The sequence below is a fragment of the Phyllostomus discolor genome, chromosome 2 (assembly GCF_004126475.2).
Source record: "Phyllostomus discolor isolate MPI-MPIP mPhyDis1 chromosome 2, mPhyDis1.pri.v3, whole genome shotgun sequence".
Taxonomy (NCBI): Eukaryota; Metazoa; Chordata; class Mammalia; order Chiroptera; family Phyllostomidae; genus Phyllostomus; species Phyllostomus discolor.
This window is the reverse complement of record NC_040904.2, coordinates 171444292-171465312: the sequence shown is the minus strand read 5'-3', so window position 1 is coordinate 171465312 and position 21021 is coordinate 171444292. Positions and strand designations below refer to the sequence as shown.

Genomic DNA, 21021 nt, shown 5'->3' with positions numbered 1-21021 from the left:
AGCACGCACTTACCACTGCCCATGGTCGGCCCACGTGGACTTGGAGGGGGGAGGGGAATGCGTACAAGGTGCTCAAGCTTGAACTGACTCAAAAGATGGTTGAAAGAGATTAGGCAAGGAGGTATCTCTACTATCATTGGATAATCTGATATAAACTATTTTGGTTCTATCCACATAAGAAAAAAATAAAAGTACTTAATTCAGTAAATCTGGTTTAGAAATGGGTAAATTAGTGGGTTGTAGAAGCAGTGCAGCCTATATTGAATGCATGGAAATAATGTAACGAACGTAACATATATGTTGCATTATGCATAATTTTAAAACACACTAGCTCCAAACTCCAGGATTAAACTGAAAAGCAGCTGAGGGTTGAGGAGCAGGGTTGAGGGTGAGGACTCCATACAGACTACCTAGGTTCTAATAACCTGGGTCAAAAATTAGCAAGTTAATTAAAATCAAGATTTCTCTATATCACTTTAATTGGGGTATTGGTTACTGGGTATATTTTGTCAAACTCCATTTACTTGAACACTTAAGATCTGTGAATCTTATATAAATTATATTTAAGTAAAAATTATTTGAAAATCAGTATTCCTGTAAGAAGGGAAAATCACAGTAGTTATTGCATATATTTGTTGTATGGATTAAATAAGATAATGCATATAAAATGCCCCACAAGTCATAACTATTATCACTTGAACAAGTGATCAAAATTTTTCAAGGTAAATATTACTATCTTTGTTTGTTTTAAGCTAGTGAGGACACAGAATCTCAGAAATGTGTACTAACTTGCCAAAAATTTGAGGCTGAGCTTTAAATCCTGGTCTGTTGAATGTCAAAATTTTCTCCACTGTAAGAGAAAATTACAGTGTGGACTTTTTAAAGGAAGTTTAGCTGGGTTGAATGAATATTTAATGTGGATCCTGTTCTTATCTTGTAGTTTAGCCAGGGTAAAAGAGCTCAAATGATTCAAATATTTTAGTTTTCAATATTCTACATTTCAGGACTGGGACATTTCAGACTGACAGCCTAACGGGGGTACTATAACACATATGAGGAGATGCTGTGTATGTATGTCTTCCTAAGCATGGGAGAGAAATACTCATGAACATATGAAATTGGCTGGAAACATGTTGGCTATATGATTTGAATAGAAAGGAAACCATTATGAACTATATAGTTTCTGTGTACTATTTCCAAATGACTTTGTAGGTTATAAAATATTTACCTAAAATTATTATCATTTCTATGTAAAAATTTTTTGAGTTTTTTCTATGTAAAAATTTTTAATTAAAAATGTTTCCAAATTTCTGCTAAGGCCCAGTTGAATTTAGTTCCACTTTTTAGCTTATGACCTTTGTCATAGAATGAATGCAATCTTGAGAACTAAGTAATATTTTAAGTAATGAATTATTAGCTTTGATTTTTTGTATTATGAACTTAGTCATATTGTGTGATTCATTTCCTCTGATTTTTGAAATTCTAATGTTTTAAAGAAATTGTATAAAAGGTTGACTATTCTTTTGGAAACCTCATTTAAAATACTTAAGTAGCAAGCATCATCTGTATATTAAAAAATCAAGAAAAAAAATTTAATTTATTAAAATAGGACTAACAGTTACATTCAGAAAGAAAAATCCTGTACAAATGTGGTTGCTATACAGAGGCATTCTCAAGGAACTTTCAGTGTAGCAAAGGGAAATTAAAATTTATGCTGAAGTGACCATGAGGACATCTTAAATATTGTTCTAAGCAGTGGTTCTCAAAGTGTGGTCTGGGAAACCCTGGAGGCCACCATGAGGCTTTCAGAGAGTCCCTGAGATCAAAATGGTTTCATAATAATACTAAGACATAAAGTGGCATTTTCCATGATGCGCGACCTAACAAAAGATGGACTGCAGAAGCAATACAAGAAACCAGGTGTCTTCTCTTAAGCCAGACATTAGAGAGACTTATAAAAACATAAACAGATGCCATTCTATTCAATAACAATGTTTTTGTTTCGGAGAATAATTTTTTTCATAAAATATATTATTTATATTAACATGTAATAGTTATAGTTATTTCACAATAAATTACTAAATATGTTTAGAAGTTCTCAATTTTATTTTTAATACTATATATGCTATTACACAGGAGTGAGCAGAAGTAGATTAAATTACCAGCCATCATTACCTTAAAGGTAGATCATAAGTAAGGATATGAAATAATAATAACAATAAGACAATACAAATAAATAATAAAATAATGACTGATAATACAAGAATAAACTCGGTTTCACATACACACAACTGGAATCCCAACAATGCCTGCTCCTGTACAAATCTGTGTCTGCTAGCTCTAGCTCTCAGCAGATAAAACTCACCTAAACAAAAGTTCTTCGGGGACTTCATTAATTTTTCAGGAATTTAAAGAGATCCTGAAACCAGAAGGTTTGAGAACCATTGCTTTAATAATAATTTGACCTTGCTAGAGACTCAATCATGACCTCTAGTGGATACATCCAACAACTTTGATTTAGTCAGTTTTACAAAGACATCATTTGACATTCATTCCACTGTCAGTCCTTTTGGAGACTCCATTCAAGCTCTTCTTGTAAGAGGCGCTAAATCCCGTTTCAGCTGGATTGGCTTGGGCCAGAGTCTCCCAAGGCATCCCTGGGCTGCCTGCTCCAGAGTCACCTGTAGAGCTGGCTGCAAAGGAAAGTTCTTGGGTCTTACCCAGAACTTCCAGTGATCTTTTGTGGCAGATCCCATCTGCTTTCTATTAAGAGTCCCACGTTGTTCCTATGAACACTGCCATTTAGGTTTCTTGTTTGAGTATATTTGTGGTGTACTTAGAGTTTAAGAAGAGGCATCATAAAATGGTGGGTAAATCTCACATGGAGTCAGATATTTCCACTCAGCTGGAATTTCTGTTGCTATAGACGTAGGTACTTTTCCATTAGAAGGTATCCTGTTTTTCGGGCAAAAATTGAGAACCTTGATGTTTATGGAGCTTGTCCAGGGGAAAAATGCTCGTGGGTCCCTGGTGAGACCTTAATTCATCAGTCACTGCTCTGCCTTCATGGAGGAGAAAAGCATGGATTAAACCTGAGCTTGTTAAGACTTTAATGTGTGAAGGGATCACCAGAGAGTGCAAAGTTTAAAATCCTTACTATCTGGCCATTTACAGAAAAAGTTACCAACTCCTGTTCTAGATCAGTACTTTTTCAACTTTAACAAATTCATCTTCCAGGAACCTCTTAACATGCAAATTCAGATTCAGTGGATCTGGGGTCTAATTAGGTGCCAGCAAATGCTGCTGGCCCACTGGCCACGTCAGAGCAGGTTTGAAGTGCAGAACGTCAGGCCTCACTGTAGTCCCACTGAGTTGGAAGGGACATTTCACCAGGATCCACAGATGATCCTCATGCCCGCTCATCAGTACACCAGAAGCTCTGGTGTAAGTTATGAATAAAGAGTGAGACTTTTGGCTACAGGCAAAGCTGGATGGGAATCCCTCTTTCTTATTTATTAGGCATGGGAATGTCAGCATGCAGTTGAAGCTCTTCCAATCTCTTTACCATGATCTCTAAAGGGTGAAGAAAATACTTTGTTCACTCACAACTGTTGTGAAAATCTAATGAAATGAGAGAAATCATTTATAAATAATAGCTAACACATATTGAGGGGTTACTAGATGTAAGCAATTGCAGTAAATAATTTATAAAGAAATTGAGGTTCAGCAAGATGAAACAGCTTGTTCAAAGTCACATTGCAAACTAGAGAAGGGTAGAACTGGCTCGTGGTTGCCTGCTTCTGAACTTTTCTGCGACCATGTAATTGCGCCACCTTGAGGATTTTCCAGCCCTATTCAAACGTCTGTGTTGATGACCTCTTGATGTTGTGCAAACATATTCCAACGCTTCTCTACGTGTAAATGAGAGAAATGCACAATCTGAGCCAATAGGAAAAATTCTTTAACCATAGTATACACACTTGACCTTGTCAAAATGTTCAAAAGCAATGGAGTAAATGAAAAGTTGTCTTAACCCATATCCCATGTTTGAGCAATGTTGTTTAATTAAGCTTCCAGAAATCCAGGAATGGTCCACTCTATGATGACTAGATCATATATTGAAGGAGATAGCATTGTACAAGTGCCTCAATTATATAGTTTCCTTGTCTTTAAAATCACCTTAGAAGAGTATTCCCAGGACAGTTTTGGCACCAAAGCCTGCATCTGCTTATAATTTCCCTTGCATTTTCATAGATTTTTCAGTCCTTGCTGTTTTGCTCAACAGGAAGTCAAACTGCATGTATCATTTCGCCAGGCAGCCCCATCTCTGCAGCTCACTTTCATTTTCCCTTCTTGCCCTCACGGGAGGGTCAGAGCCCTGGAAAGCCTTTTTTGAAAGGACGCTTCATAAAAGATGCAGCAGCGTCCTCTGCTGACAGTGGCTCATAGTGTCGAAGGGCGCCAGCTCACTCAAGTGTTTGAATAGGGTTTGGACGCTCCTAGAATGCACTCATCAGTGCTTTTGATTTCCTTATCTTATGCTCTTTGGGAATAAAAAAGGAAATGTTTGTGTTTAAACTAATTTTAACATTATACATACTTAATGTATACATCTTGATGAATTTGGGAGTATGAAAACATCACCATGATTTATTCCATAAACATATCCATCACATTCAAGGTTTCCCTTCTGCCTACTTTATTTATTATTATTTGTGATAAGAATACTTAACATAAGATCTATTCTCTTAGAAAATTCTCAAGTATGCAACACAGTATTGTTAGCTATGGGCTCTGAGCCGCATGGCAGCTCTCTAGGAAGTACTCGTCTTGTGAGAATGACTTCGTGCCCTTTGACTACCGCTGTCCAGTTCCCCCAGCTTCCCCCAGTCCCAGCCCCCCGGCCATCACCATTATACTGCTTCTGGGAGTATGATTGTTGTAGATTCCTCAGAGTGGTATCATGCAGTATTTCTCTTTCTGTGTCAATTTTACTTTGTTGGGTTGGCCAAAAGGTTCATTTCTTGTTTTTGTTTTTGTTTTTTCAGTAAGGTGGCTCTAGTGCTTAGTTGTCTTTAACTTCATTTGAAACAATTTTGTTAGATTGTGTTGTGACAGCTGTCGTATCAGTGTGCATTGACAAAAACCATCAAAATTGGTGATTTTTTGTGTAGCCATTTTAATATTGAAATGGGAGAAAATATGCAATCTTTTCACCATATTGTGCTTTATTACTTAAAGAAAAGGAAAACAACTGACATGCAGAAAAAAGATTTGTGCAGTGTATGGAGAAGGTGCTGTGACTGATCAGATGTGTCAAAAGGGATTTGCAAAATTTCATGCTGGAGATTTCTTGCTGGATGATGCTCTAGGGTCAGGTAGACGAGGTGAAGTTGATAGTGATCCAATCAAAACATTAACTGAGAACCATCAATGTTATCGCACGTGAGAGATAGCCAACATGCTCAAAATATCCAAATTAATAGTTATTGGTGAAAATGAAGAATGTGTCTTTTATTTTATAGAAAAAAACATATGGACTTTGTGGCCAGCCCAATACTTACCATAATGTCCTCCAGGTTCATCCACGTTGTTACAAATGGCAGAATTTCCTTCTTTTTAATGGCCGAATTAATATCCCATTGTGTGTGTATATCACATTTTCTTCATCCATTCATCTGTCAGTGAACATTTAGATTGCTTTCAAGTCTTAGCTATTGTAAATAATGCTGCAATGAACCAGATGTCTTCACTGGTGAGTTCTACCAAACATTAAAGAAGCATTAATAGCAATCCTTAAACTCTTCCAAAAAATAAAAGAGAGGAAACCTCAAACATTTTATGAGGCAAGTGTCAGTCTCATATCACATCCAGAGAAAGAATCACAAAACTACAGGCTAATATCCCTGTATCTTGGTTATTGTAAATAAGGCTGCAGTGAACATAGGGGTGCATATATCTTTTTGAGTTAGTGTTCTGTTTTCTTCCGATAGAGACCCAGAAGTTGAATTGCTAGATTGTAAGGCAGTTCTATTTTTAATTTTGGGGGGGGAACCTCTGTACCATTTTCCACAGTGGCCATTCCAGTCTGCATTCCCACCAGCAGTACACTAGAGTTCCCTTTTCTCCATATCCTCTCCAGGGCTTGCTATTTGTTGATTTATTAATGATAGCACTTCTGACAGGTGTGAGCTGATATTTCATTGAGGATTTGATTTGTATTTCTCCGATGATTAGTGACATTGATTGTCTTTTTATATATCTACAGGCCATCTGTGTGTCCACTTGGGAGAAATATCTATTCAGGTCCTCTGCACATTTTTAAAATTGGATTGTTTGGGGGTTTTGTGTTGTGTTTTTGTTGTGTTTTGTTTTTTAAATGTTGAGCTGTATAAGTTCCTTATATATTTTTGGTGGTAACCCTTTATTGGATGTATCATTGGCTAATGCCTTCTTTAATTCAGTGGGTTGTCTTTCATTTTGTTGATGGTTTCCTTTGCTGTGCAAAAACTTTCGAGTTTGATGTAGTCCCATTTTTTTTTCTGTTTCCCTTGCTTGAGGAGACACACCCAAAAAGATATCACAAAGAGCAGTGTTAAAGAGTCTGCTGCCTAAGGCTTATTCCAGTTTTATGGTTTCCGGCTTTTGCTCATTTTTAAATCATTGATTTCTAATTGAGGTCAGAGAAGATGATTCTAAAATATTGATCCTTCAAGATTGTTGAGACTTCTTTTTTTGGTGTATATGTGGTAAATATTGGTAAGTGGTCAGTGTACACTGCAAAAGAATGTATATTCTAATTGTTGAATGCATACTTTATTAGCTAATAATTGCTAATGTGCAGTTCAGATTTACTGATATAATTTTCATGACAGCTCAATTGGTTTCTGAAGAAAGTGTTACGTTTCCAGCCACCATTACAGATCTTCATATTTCTTGTCAGCTGTTGCTCTTTATACAGGATCTGGCACAAATGATGCCCCTTTTTTATTACAGAATCTTTTATTACAAAATCATAAGCATGTAATTTTGTAATATAACAATACCACATTTAAGCACACCGTATGACATTTTAGACAAATTGTTCAAATTAAAACTATAAATTAATTAGACCCATATTATTACCCTACCAACCACACTCAAGCAAGCCTTACTTCCGCTGGACCCTGTATTTTAAAGCAATGAGCTTTGGTGCCAAGTTTCAGAGTTGTAATATCTTTCTGATAAATATTTTGTGTTATTTGTAATAACTGTCTTTACCTTTTGAAATGCTTTCTGCTTAAAAGATATTTCTTTAACCATGGTACTCAACTTTGTTTTGGTTAACATTTAGCTGGTATGTCTCTTCTCAACCTCTTATTTTGAACTTTTACAGTCACTGTATTTTAGATGAATCTTTTTTAAAGTTTATGAGCTGGAGTCTTTTTTTTGTTTGACCTGAGAGCTCTTGCTATTCAACTGTTCATTTAAGATCAGTTAAATCACTATAATTAGTGATATATTTTGATTCAATTTTATCATCAATTTTATCTTTGCTATACTTTGCTTCCTTATTTTCTTCCTTATCTTCCCTCTTGATAATGATTTGTTTACTCTATTTTTCCTATCTTAATTTAGAAGTTAGGACTTTAAATAGTTGCCCTTATGTTAAACTTGTCTACATAACTAAATCTAAGTTTTGTCTAAACTTTCTCCCCAAACAAAAGGAGGTTTTCAGAAAGCTTCAGCCTCAAATCACCTTCCCACCACTTTTAAGCTCATTGTTGGTCTGTGCTTTAATTTTAAAAGCAAGATATTATTTTTATTTTATAACAATTTTTCCAGTTTTATTGAGATATAATTGACATGCATCTCTGTAAGTTTAATGTACTGCATAATGACTTTACACACGCTTATTTCCAAATGGTTACTACAATACTACAACACATCTGTGCTTTAGTTAACATCTGTCTCGTATAGTTACAAAAGATTTGTCAGAGTTTTTCAAGAAATATTATTAACACAGATGAAATTTCTAATTTTCCTCAATCCTGTTCCCCACTTCCTTAGAGGAAGTCACTATCTAAATTTGTGTATAACTTCCCATGCAAGATTGTATACCTTTATTATGTATGCATTCATCCATAAACAATATATAATGTTTTGTGTACTTTTTAAAATTTATTTTTATTGAATTTATTGCACATATCTGTCCAATATTCCCAAAACTATTTATTGAATATAGTCTTTACGTTATTGTGTGTTTTTGCCTCCTTTGTCAAATATTAGTTGACTATAAATGCATGGATTTATTCCTGGGCTCCCTATTCTGCTCCACTGATCTATGTTTGCGTTTTTATGCCAGTACCATGTTGCTTTGATTACTGTGGCCTTGAAGTATAGTTTGATATCAGGTAGCATGATTCTTCCAATTTTGTTCTTTTTCAAAATTGCTCTGGCTATTCAGGGTCTTTGTGGTTCCTTGTAAATTTTGAAATATTTGTTCTATTTCTGTTAAATACACCATTGGTATCTCAATAAGAATTGCATGGACTCTATAGATTGCTTTGGGTAGTATGGACATTTAAATGATGTTAATTCTTCCTATCCACAGCTATAGTTATAGTTAATTTTGCTATTTGTGTCTTTTAACCTTCATCTTAGCTTCTTAAGTTGCTAATTTATTATGTTAATTCTATATTTGACCTTACCTGTGAGATTTGTTTTTCTTTCTTGTATTTTCTTTTTCCTCCTTATGGCATTTTCTTTCCTTTATACTGAAGACCCTTTAACATTTCTCGTACATTGTTTTAGTGGCGAGGAACTCCTTTTGTTTCTGCTTCTCAGAAAAATTAAGTGATTTTTCCAAGGTCACAAAGCTTACATGAGCAGTAGAGCTGGAGTTTAGACTCCCAAAGCCCACTTCTGCCTATATTGCTTTCAAAGATATTTTTTATATTTAAAATAAGGTAACATAGCTAATCTGGCACTTTCTACTAATCAAAACATTTTCACAAACAGTCATTCATTTAAGCTCATTAGTTTTATTTTAGGAAGGTAAGCAGGGCAATTTTTATTCTGTCCATTGTAACATTTACCATGTTGAGGTTCAGATTGTGCATTTCGTTATGAGAGCCCACAGCTAGAAAATATCAGAGCATGTAAAACACTCAGGTGTCAGGCCTTTTCAACTATGAAACACTTAGGTATTAAACTGGGAAAGAGCAGAGTGGTGACCTACACCCTCCAAGAACTGTTTCTACTGAACATTAAATACTAGATAACAAATACTAACTGCAAAATAACGCACCAGACACAAATTAGGCATATAAACTTTTAGAGCTGAAAAATAGCTTAGAAGTTTTGTTTTTCAAATCTCTAATTTTGCAGCTGAAGAAACAAACCAAGTTTAATATTACACTATTTAATAGCGTTTTGTCTAAAAAGCTGGGTGTCTGCAAGCACTTGCTCTTAATCCACATTTCCTTTATAGCATCACGATTATCCCCCCCAAATTATCGTACTAAAACAACTGCTCTATTTGGTCTTGAAGACCAAGGAAGGTTTTATATTGTCAAGAATGTTCTCAGATTGGAGTAGTAAAAAGACCACATCTGTGTGTGTGATAGTGAAATAGATACTGAGATGATGGATATCAGTGTTAGTATTTTCAGTTGGATTAAGGAAAACTCGAACACAGATCGCCTATTGCATTGCAAGCAGCTGTTCCTCATGTTCTTCAGAAAATTGCAGAGAAAAGTTATTTTCAGTTTTTTCTTTATCCTACTGAGGAATAGTTAAGATTGGCCAGCAGATGCCACTGTTGTCAGTCATAAATCATTTCTCCTGTTTTAAATAAAGATGAGTCATTACAGAAAACATGTGGCAAGGGTGACAAAAATAATCATGTCATCTTAAAATAAGTGACCAAAATAATGCACACTTGGATCTTTTTATCTTTAAGCAAAATGTTTAATTAGATAGATGGCAACTAAAAGACAAACTAAATTATTAGAAGAAATAAACAAGACTAGTCATCTATGTTTGAAAATAATGTTCACAAAACAGAATGTTGAGTAAAAGCTATATTTAACTGCAAAATATTTCCTATTTTGATGAGTAGCATCAAGGACAAATAAATGAAAATCAATTCTGTTCTTTTTTAATTATTGTGGCAACTTATGGGACAACATAAGACTTCTGTATTTATCACAGCTATACTCAATTATGAACGAGTTCTCATTGCAAAGTTTGTTTCTATCTTCTATTTTCATCAATGTTTGCAGGTGTTAAGTCTTTTGAAAATAACTTAAAACATAAAAATTATTAAAGTAGATCTACAAAACTAACTCCTTGAGAAAAAGTATGCATAGTGGCTATTGTTTACTCCTAGTCTGACCTCACAAATTGCACTCTGGGGCAGGACTAGACTCTCCAGGACTACATGTATCTATATATACATCAAAAACAGACAGGGAGAATGACATAGAAAATGTGACAAAATGTTAAAAATTTGTTTTTTAGCTAAAGGACATAGGGTATCTATTTGACTGTTCTTGCAATTTTTAAAATTATGTCAGCACTTATAAAGTTTTAAAATATGAAGGTACATTAAAGACATTCTGCTAAATGAAAGCTGGATTGGTGCCAAAAGACTCACACTAGAAGAAATAATAAAACTCTTCAAGCTAGAAGTTATAGAAACTCAAATCTGTAAGAAAGAATAAGGAGAGCAGGAAACTATAAATATGTGAGTATATATAAAGGATACATTATTTTGTCTTCACCCAAGGACATTTTTTCATTTCTTTTAGAAAAAGAGGAAGGTGGAACAGGAGAGAGAGAAACACTAATTGGTTGCCTCCCATACAGGCTGGAACCAGGGATCAAACCCACAACCTAGGCTTGTGCCCTGACCGGGAGCAACCTCTCAGTTATAGGGCTGCCTCCAATCCACTGAGCCACATGGGCCAGGGCTTACTGTAAAACACACTTGACAAAACTTTATATGAAAATGTACTTGGAGTTTATAACATTTGATGTAGATTGTGATAGTTAAGGATATAAAGATAGATGAGAATTCCTAGTGCAAACAAAGAACTATGCATTATGTGTGTGGCTGGTCTGGAAAAAGTCCAGCCATTGTTAATGAGAATGGTTTGCACAACATTGATGTAACCTGGCAGTCAAGGAGAGTGGGCTGGAATGCACATGCATAAACCATGACAACTTCACTGTACTAGTCAGTGGGGGCGGTAGATGCCATTGGGTCAGCATATGTACTGTATGGCCATCACATTAAAAATGACTGAGCAAGTAGGACAACAAATCTGCATCAGATTTTGCATTAAGCTTGAACATTCCTCAAAGGAAACTATTTGGATGACTCAGAAGCCTGCAGCTATGGGCAGCTGATGATTGGCAGCTTCAAGCTTCATCATGACAACGTGCCCGCTCATGCATCATGTCTTGTGAAGAGTTTTTTGGTGAAACATCAAATCACCCCAGTGACTCAGCCCCCATACAGCCCAGATTTGGCACCCTGTGACTTCTGGCTTTTCCCAAAACTAAAATCACCTTTGAAAGGGAAGAGATTACAGATGTCAATGAGATTCAGGAAAATACCACAGGGCAGCTGATGGCGATTGGGAGAACTGTGTGAGGTCCCAAGATGCCTACTTTGAAGGGGACCGAGGCATCATTGTCCTATGTGCAATGTTTCTTGGATCCTTTATAAATGTCTCTTTCATACTACATGGCTGGATACCTTTTGGAGAAACCTTGTATGCATGGTGTATACATGTATGTGCATGTAAATATATTTAGTATATTGTCCTGCCCCACTAAGATTTGGTCCTGTGATTTGATTTGAGCAATTAAATATGAGTAGACATTGGTAACCTACATCCTTGTATGAACAGAAGCTTTTAAAGGCATTGCAAGTTTTGTCAGCCTCCTGCCCCTGTTCTCTTTGCCTTTCGAAGGGTGAACACCAGGCAGCTGCAATAATTTTAATACAAAATTCCTAAAGTAATTTTAGAGTCACACCTTGTTTTTTTAAGGAAGGAAAATTAAAACAATGTGTTAATATCACACAAATATGTTTATTATTTAAATGTTTATAAATTTAAAGATTTTAATTACAAATGAAAATATTTCTAGAGAATGTTACACATTTGATATTAATGTTTATAACTGATTTAAGGCACATAGTGCAAAATACTTCATTTCTGATACAGAGATCCCTAAATGTTTAACCACATTGGCACAAAATTGCTTTAGTACCCTATATGGTACAATATACCCCTAATAAATGTTTGGGAAAAAACTTTGTGGGTAAAATGAATATACTATCATTTACTGGCAAAACTCTATTAATAGAATGAATTTTGGTTTACAAAGTAGGTTTCCACAGAAAAATATTATTTGTCTTTAATTTAGTACCACATTCTATAATACACAATTATTCACCTGAAAAAAACTCAATACCTGAGAATTTGTTCATGAATAGTTAATTTTACTACCTCTTAGGTTCTGACTTTGAAAAAGCTAGGATATAAAATAACTTGAACATCTGTAATAAAAATTTTGCACATGTAAAAATAATTTTACTTATTAAAACTTCAAAATTTCAATAATTCTCATTTCTCTATTTGATTAATTAAATACAGTACAAACCTTTGAGAAAATAGATTTTTAAGAGTAGATATATACATATGTAAGAGTTATAAAAACAACATATTGCTCTTATAAGTACAATTAGAGGTAGGTGTTTTAAGTCAAAATCTGCTGTGTTATATCTTCTGTATTATACCCACAAAAGTTCTTATTTAGTATTTAACCCAAGCACACATTTTTAATACAATATTATATACCACATTTTTAGAACTTTTAAACTTGAAGCACCATAATCGACAATTAAAAATAAAAGGAAATATAAAACAAGGTATCTGTGCTGTATCAGTAAGTATAATGGCTATGTGCTTTTTCAAAGTAACTATATTTACTATTCACCTGACATTAAATAATGTTTGTGGTAGTTTTAAATAAGTGCATTTTCCTCATTTTTACTTGCTCTATTTTAACAAGTAGAATAAACATTTCATTGTAAAGTAGGATACCGAGTAGATTTACAGGTGTTTATAGGAATAACTGTGGTCCAGTTCAAGCTGTTAACTGCAACATTATCTTGGTATAATTCATTCAAACATACCTGTATATCCTACCATAAATTATATCCTTTAAGAAAAGCAGACTTTGATTACAGTCATACACTTGCTAAGTTTATTTTGAAGGCCCTGAAAAAAGCCAAGCAGGGATTTGACCCCCTGATGAGCCCTTGAACGAAAAGGCACAGACAGTTTGGACATGGACATCTCAGGAAGGAAAGAGAGAAGAAATGAGCACCGGTTATCTGCAGGTTCCTCTCTGGGACACAGTGTCCTCACTTCTGAACGTTCATATCACTTGAATCGGGAGGCCAGTAGTCAGGTGAGGAACACACTTGCCACAAAACCCCCCACATCTGCCGTAGACTTTGGTTCCATCCTGAAAAGGGGAAGAGGCAGAAACATAGGAGAATCTGAGACTGCCTGGTATCTGCAGGCCCAAGGCAGAAAAAGCAAATGCTTTGAATCATGTGGCTGAAATTATTAGCCAGGATTTCCTATAATGAATACATTTGAGATCAAAGATCATACCATGTTAGCATTGGTTGAAATTTATGGTTATGGTAATTAGAATACCTAATATTCATATTAACTTCTTGATGATACAAACCATACCATAATTTAGACAAGTCATTTCAATCCACACATTTTATCCAGGTATCTATTTGCTTTAGTTTTTTAAGATTTTCATCAACTAAATAAAAAAAGATATTATACAAACTTGATTTTAACTGTATGCAAGTCATTCCACCCCATTAACCTCAAACATCACACTGGAGTATTAGAAACACAGCCTGAAGAGATGTATAGAAGGGGAAAAGTTGGACTGAAAGCAGTAACTATAATTAGAATAGAACTAAAAGGGGAGATTTTCTTTTCTTTCTTTTTAGAAAAGTAGAGCGCATTCACTAAGGCATGGATGGTCAGAGGTGGGTGAAGGGACCAGTTGGGCAAGATGTCCTTTCTGGATGGCCTTCCATCTTTAGGTCCAAAAGTAAAAAAAAAACTGAGAACATTTGATAGGATGAAGCAAAAGTAGTTTGACCTCCTTTAGTTTTTGGAAGGGTTATGCTGTTGTTTTTGTGGGTTTTCTTTTAACCTAAAGAGGAAGGGTTCCTGGAACATTTGAGGACCAATGTTTTGCTATTAGGGGCTTTTGAAGTTGACTTTTCTTTTAGAAGTTGTTTTTTTAACTCTCAAAAATCTGAGTAAGCAGGAAAGAAGGGAATGTCAGTAAAACTTCTAATTTACATACATCCCTACCCCAGATTGTTTAAGTTAAGAAAATACATTGATTACATTTACTGGCAAATGAAAATACATTCGCCTTTCCAGGAGTACACTTGGGTTTCCGTTTTATACCAGCCATCAAACTTCAGGAAAGATTTTCATATACAACATTTTGATTAAGGTGGAACTTCTCTGCCAATGAAATAATTAATTCCTCTTTAAACTAGGACTTAAATAGATCAAAGGAATGACTGTATAAGATATTCGTATCTACTGGTGACTTTAGCCAGAGTTCAGTCTTTACATTTAACCAAAAGATATCTAAAAACTGGGTAAATAAGGTCAGAATATTTCATGGAGCTCTCTGCATGTATACCTGCTCAGAAAAGTAAGTAAATAATTTATTTCCATTCTTCTACCAAAATGGATTGGACCTAAATATGTCAAATAAATATTTAAAAATAAAGTCATTTGTTTTAAAAGCCTACTGCTTACCCATATACAGAACAAAAATTAATTTTTTATGAAACTGTTTTAATACTTTGTCTTCAGAAATGCAATGTTTTAAACACTATCACATCAGAAAATTGAATTTTACTTACAAATATGAGCATAGCAGAAGGCATTTTTATCAAAAGAAAGCCATCATAAAACAGAGTGGGCAGATGTTGATGGTGTTGGTTTATGTACAGATGAGAACAGTTATAACAGATTCCAATTTACTATAATATATATTGAGTCATGCTAAGATACAATTACTCTAATAAGAGTCACCTTTTAAAATGTATGTGCTACTAAGCCACACAAGCAGCAAAACTAAACATTCTGCTTTACATAATATACAAGGTGAGACAAAAGTAGCTTTTATGCTTGTGAGTACACAAAACAGAGTTTACTCTGGTGTTTTCCATTAGAACAACTGTGAACCTGCTTTTGCCCCATCCTGGATGTGTGAAAGGCAAAGCCAAATTACATTGTTTTCCAGATAGAGAAAAATATATGTGAAACTGTAAAAACAGTTCTAATTATTAAAGAAATCAACTATATAAAAAAAACTACTTTGTCATTTGTATTTTGTTAAATGACAAATGGCTTTCATGCCATCCCATCACTAAATCAAAGCAGTGAGGTAAATGAACCAAATTTTACCTTTCACTCTGAAGTATTAAAACCTACAAACCTCTACTACCTAAAGTACAGCTAAAAGTACTACCTCTTTCTGAGGTACCTGCACTTCAAGTCATTAGCCGCAAACAAACATGAGCCAGGTAAAGTTTAAATGTCCTGGCACTTGATATTTCATGTTTAGATATCTATAGCCTGCGCAAGAATTTTTATGTGTTTAAAACCATCATCTGCACATAAATAAAAACCCATAATTTCATAAATTAGTGCTATACCCCATTCTGTGCAGTAACTCATTAGTCACTAACCTGACAACTAAACGTAAGGCAGAGGACCTTTAGGGCTAGTTCACAGAGCAGAAATATTTCAAACAGGTTTGGTCTGGCTGGACTTACTTGGGATCTGTGTATGATGACCGAGGCATAGCTCCCCTGAGCAAGCCACTTGGCTGTGCTGGATATCTTCATCCCAGTGCCGGCCAAGTTAATGCTGAACTGTCCCTGGATGGTAAGCAAGACAAATAAAAATAGGTGGAATTTATAAAATATATAAGGATGTGCTTCAGCTGGAAACACCTGAATGTAAATTATATATAAGAAAGGGCTCAATGTTATTTAAGGGTCTTCCTTTATAAAATGAAGGAATATTGATACAACCTTGCTCTAAAGAAAATGAACTAGCTAAAAAAGTTTTTAAATTGATTACAAATAAGTCTTCTCATACAAGAGACGATAGAACTAATGCCACATAACTCAGCATGTAACATTAATTCAGTACAACCTGAGGACCCAGACGTGGTAGCGAGGCCCCGTTCCGGCAGCAGTGGGCAGGCCCTGATGGAAGGAAGGGCTGTTCGAAGGGACTGATAACCAACCAGTCTTCGACATTTCTCCAGTTTCAGTTTTTGACCCTGCTTGCTAACTTCCCTGATAAGTTACACTTGAATCTTCTGTTACTGTGCCTCTTGTGTTACGAACATTAGTTCCTAACCTACCAAACAAAACAACTGAAGGTGGTATTAGTGTCTTGAAGTGTGTGTGGCAGTGATGCCCCGTGATTTACGCACATGGTGTGTGAGCCCCCTAGTGGCTTTATGGTCTAATTCTTTTCAAGACACAGTCATTTAAGTCAAAATATTTCAGACTATCTTTATTAAAATTTAAACTTTAAACATCTTAACTGAGAAAATGCATGAATAAAGTGGGTAAATTTTGTGTCACATTTTCATGATCTTGCCATATAAAATTAAACATTGAAAAGGTAAGGCATTCTCCAATCACATCACATATCCCATGGCTAAGACTCAATGATTGTTGAGCAAGACTGATAAAACACTAAGGGTTATATTATGTAAATGAAGATATTACCTTTTTAAGAAAGCAAAGGGTAAATGTATTTTAAATATATTTATAATACAAAGTATTACTATTGCTAAAAACAACTACATATCAATTTAGTTTATTAATTTAGATTTCTGAGCAATTTGACATATTTCTTGTTTAAAATCCAAATAGAGATTCAAATACATTTAATACAATGACAATATGTGGAGAATTTTCCCCATAACAGAGATAATTTGTTTTAGATAAACTCCAAAGAAAATGTCTTAATATGTATATCATATGGTTATGAAACTTAGTTTCTGACCTGCATGATTGTTTTATTGCTGTATTCTTGGAGCCCAGAAGAGGGACTAGGTACGTACTCAGTGTTTCTGAATGTATGAATTGAGTGCAGCATTAGAAAATCATATTCATACACACCTAAACTATTTATACTCCATAATGATTGACAATGACAGTACACACATAGATACTTTATATTGATAAATACTTGAATGAGGAAAACTGAAACTAAGGATACATTCTATTATTTGATACTTGGTTAAGCGAGACAGGTTTTGCACTGTCCTCCATTTGATGTTAACTAATAAATAGGATTCTCACCAAATAACATTTCCTAAAAATGGAAATATATTCTGTGATGTGGGTTTCCTCTCACCAGCCACTTAACTGAATGTCCCAGTTGTGCCATGTGGTGTTTTCAAAACCAAATATTCTATTCTTCTATTTATTATTTACCTCCTGTTCAAGGCCCAAGGGTTGCTTGGAAGCATTTAAGTATATATACACTGGAAGTGCAAGGAAAAAAGCCAACTAGCTACTGAGAGACTGAGGTCATCAGTAATACAATCAGCTGGGTCTAGAAATAGCTGTTTTTCTACTTCCCTGGACTAATTTTCATGACCTTTACTTAGGCCCTTGCAATATAATACGATCTCAAAGAAATGGTAAAGACATTCATCTAAAACTTGGAATGATATTGCTAGAGTTAAAAATCCTATTCACTAATTCAAAATTCTGTGAGTGGCAGACACGGTGTCAAGTGCTGTGGGAGTAGAGACAGGTCTCACCATGAATCTGATAGCGGGAAGCAGATTGCTTGTTACCAGGGGCCGGGGTAGGGTGGGAGAAATGGGCAAGGGTGGGCAAGAGACAAACTTCCAGTTATAAGATAAATAAATTCTGGGGGTGTAATCTTCAGTATGATGATTGTAGTTAACAGTACTGTACTATGTCTTTGAAAGTTTCAAAGCAAATAGCTCTTAAAAGTTCTTATGAGAAAAATTTTGTATCTGTGAGGTGATAAATGTTAACTAAGCTTATTGTGGTAGTCATTTTACAATATACACATAATCAAATCTTTATGTCATACACCTTAAGCTAACAAAATGTCATATGACACTTTTATTTCAGTCAAACTGGAGAAAGGTGAATGATAAGTAAAACAGCATATGTGTGTAAATAAATGCAATGTAATGTAGAGAATTATAGGTGCCATGAAGATACTGGTGCGTTCCTATGGGACTTAGTGATTGAATAAATGTATTATGTAATTACTTCCATTCCAAATACTCCATTTAAGGTTAAAATGTAAATCTCCTTAAACCTAATCTTCAACTTGAAAAATTAGTTTGACATAGGAGCTGCTTAAAAAATAGTGTGAAGTTCACCTCCTCTTCTATTCTTGATGCTTTTTAGAAGAGGCCACTATAAGAAGTACAATTTTTTACATTGTTAAAATGTCCATTCTACCCAAAGCAATCTGCAAACTCAGTGAAATCTGTATCAAAATACCAATGGTGTTTTTCACAGAATAAGAATAAACCTAAAATTTGTATGAAACTACAAAAGACCCTGAATAGCCACAGCAATCTTGAAAAAGTTGGAGGTATCACACTACCTGATACCAAACTATACTCTAAGAATACAGTAATCAAGACAGCATGATACTGACATAAAAACAGACACAGAGATCAATGGAACAGAATAAAGTGTCCAAAAATGAACTCACACCTATATGGTTAATTAATCTATGACAAAGGAGGCAAGAATATACAATGGGATAAACACACTCTCATTAATAAATGGTATTGGGAAAACTGGCCAGATACATGCACAAGAATAAAACGATCATTTTCTTGCAACACATACAAGAATAAACTCAAAATCAATAAAAGACTTAAATGTAAGACCCCAAACTGTAAAACTGCTAGAAGAAAACACAGGCAGTAAACATGTTGATTTTTCTCCCACCAGTATCTCTTATGCTATGTGTCCTTGGGCAAGAAAAAAAAAACAGATGGGATTACATCAAACTAAAAAGTTTTTCATGCTGAAGGAAAAAATTAACAAAACAAAGACAATCTACTGAATGAGAGAAGATATTCACCAATGATATAGCTGATAAGGGGTTACCATTCAAAATAAGTAAGGAACTTGCACAACCTAACGCTAAAAAAACAAACAATCCAATTAAAAAATGGAAGAGGACCTGAACAGACACTTCTCCAAAGAAGACATACAGATGGACAACATGTGAAAAGATGCTCAACATCACTAATCATCAGGCAAATGCAAATTAAAACCATGATGAAATGTCACCTGATACCTGGGGGAATGGCTGTCATCAGTAAAGAAGTGCTGGTGAGGATGCACACTCCTGGCAGGACTGTAAACTGATGTAGCCATTCTGGAAAATGGAACTACTGCATGACTTAGCAGTTCCCCTCTGGGGATTTATCTAAACAAATACAAAATACTAATTCAAAAAGATAATGCTGCAGTGAACATAGGGGTGCACATATTTCCAACAGTCAAGATATGGGAGCAACCTACATATCTATTGATAGATGAATGGATAAAGAAGAGTTGGAATATTACTCAGCCATAAAAAGGAAATCTTGTCATTGGCAACAATGTGGATGAACCTAGAGAAATAAGTGGAGTCAATCAGTCAGAGAAAAACAAATACCATATGATTTCACTTATATGTGGGATCCAAGAAACAAACTCATAGAAACAGAGAATGAATTGATGGTTGCCAGATGGGAGGGGGTTGTTGGAAGGATAGGTGGAAAAGGTGTAGGAATTAATAAGTATAAATTGTCAGTTATGAAAACAGTCACAGGGATGTAAAGTACAGCATAAGGAATATAGTTAGTAATACTTTAAATACTAGTATAGTTTCAGATGAGAACTAGATGTACCCATGATCACAATGAAAGTTATAAAAACATCTAATCACTATGTTGTATACCAGAAACTAGTATAATATTGTATAACATTGGGTTGGCCAAAAAGTCCATTTAGTTTTCCCCATAGGATGGCTCTAATAGTGCTTAGTTGTCTTTTGCTTCATTTAAACAATTTTGTTAGATTGTATTGTAAAGCTGTCATATCAGCATGCATTAAAAAAAGCACATCAAAATTGGTGCATATCTCGTGTAGCCATTTTAATGTGGAAGGTGGAAGAAAATACACAACATTTTTGACATGGTATGCTTTGTTATTTCAAGAAAGGTAAAAAACACAACTGAAACACACAAAATAGATTTATGCAGTGTATGGAGAAGATGCTGTGACTTGTCAAACCAGTGGTTTGTGACTTCACAAACCACTTTTTGAACTTGTCAAAAGTGGTTTGTGAAGTTTTGTGCTGGAGATTTCTCTCTGGACAGTGCTCCATGGTCGGGTAGACCAGGTGAAGTTGATAGTGATCAAATAGAGATGTTGATTGAGAACAATCAGTATTATATCATGTGGGGGATAGCCAACATACTCAAAATATCCAAATCAATAAAGTTATTGGTGAAAATTAAAAATGTCTTATTTTATGGTAAAAAACACTTTTAAAAAATTACGTTATTGTTGTTCAATTACAGTTGTCTGCATTTTCTCCCCACAGCTGTCCCCGAATCCCAGCCAAACCCACCTCCCTCCCATTTCCACCCCCCCCCCTTGTTATTGTCCTTGTGTCCTTTATACTTGTTCCTGTAAACCCTTCCCCTTTTCCCCTGAAATTCCCTCCCCTCTCCTCTCTTGTCACTGTCAACCTATTCTCTATTTCAGTGTCTTTGGTTATATTTTGCTTGTTTGTTTTGTTGTTTAGGTTCCTGTTAAAGGTGAGATCATATGGTATTTGTCTTTCACTGCCTGGCTTATTTCACTTAGCATAA

General features: G+C 34.9%; 1 protein-coding gene across 1 annotated transcript in view; it reads right to left on the bottom strand.

Moving 5' to 3' along the window:
• Positions 1-12088: 12088 nt before the first annotated feature.
• Positions 12089-21021, bottom strand: part of ADAMTS20 (ADAM metallopeptidase with thrombospondin type 1 motif 20) — a 177939-nt gene continuing 169006 nt past the window's right edge. The window contains exons 38-39 of the mRNA XM_028533415.2: positions 15899-16003; positions 12089-13527 (exon numbers count right to left, since the gene is read on the bottom strand). Of these exons, the coding sequence (XP_028389216.1) occupies positions 13438-13527; positions 15899-16003 (195 nt within the window). The 3' untranslated portion in view covers positions 12089-13437. The remainder of the gene's footprint in view (positions 13528-15898; positions 16004-21021) is intronic.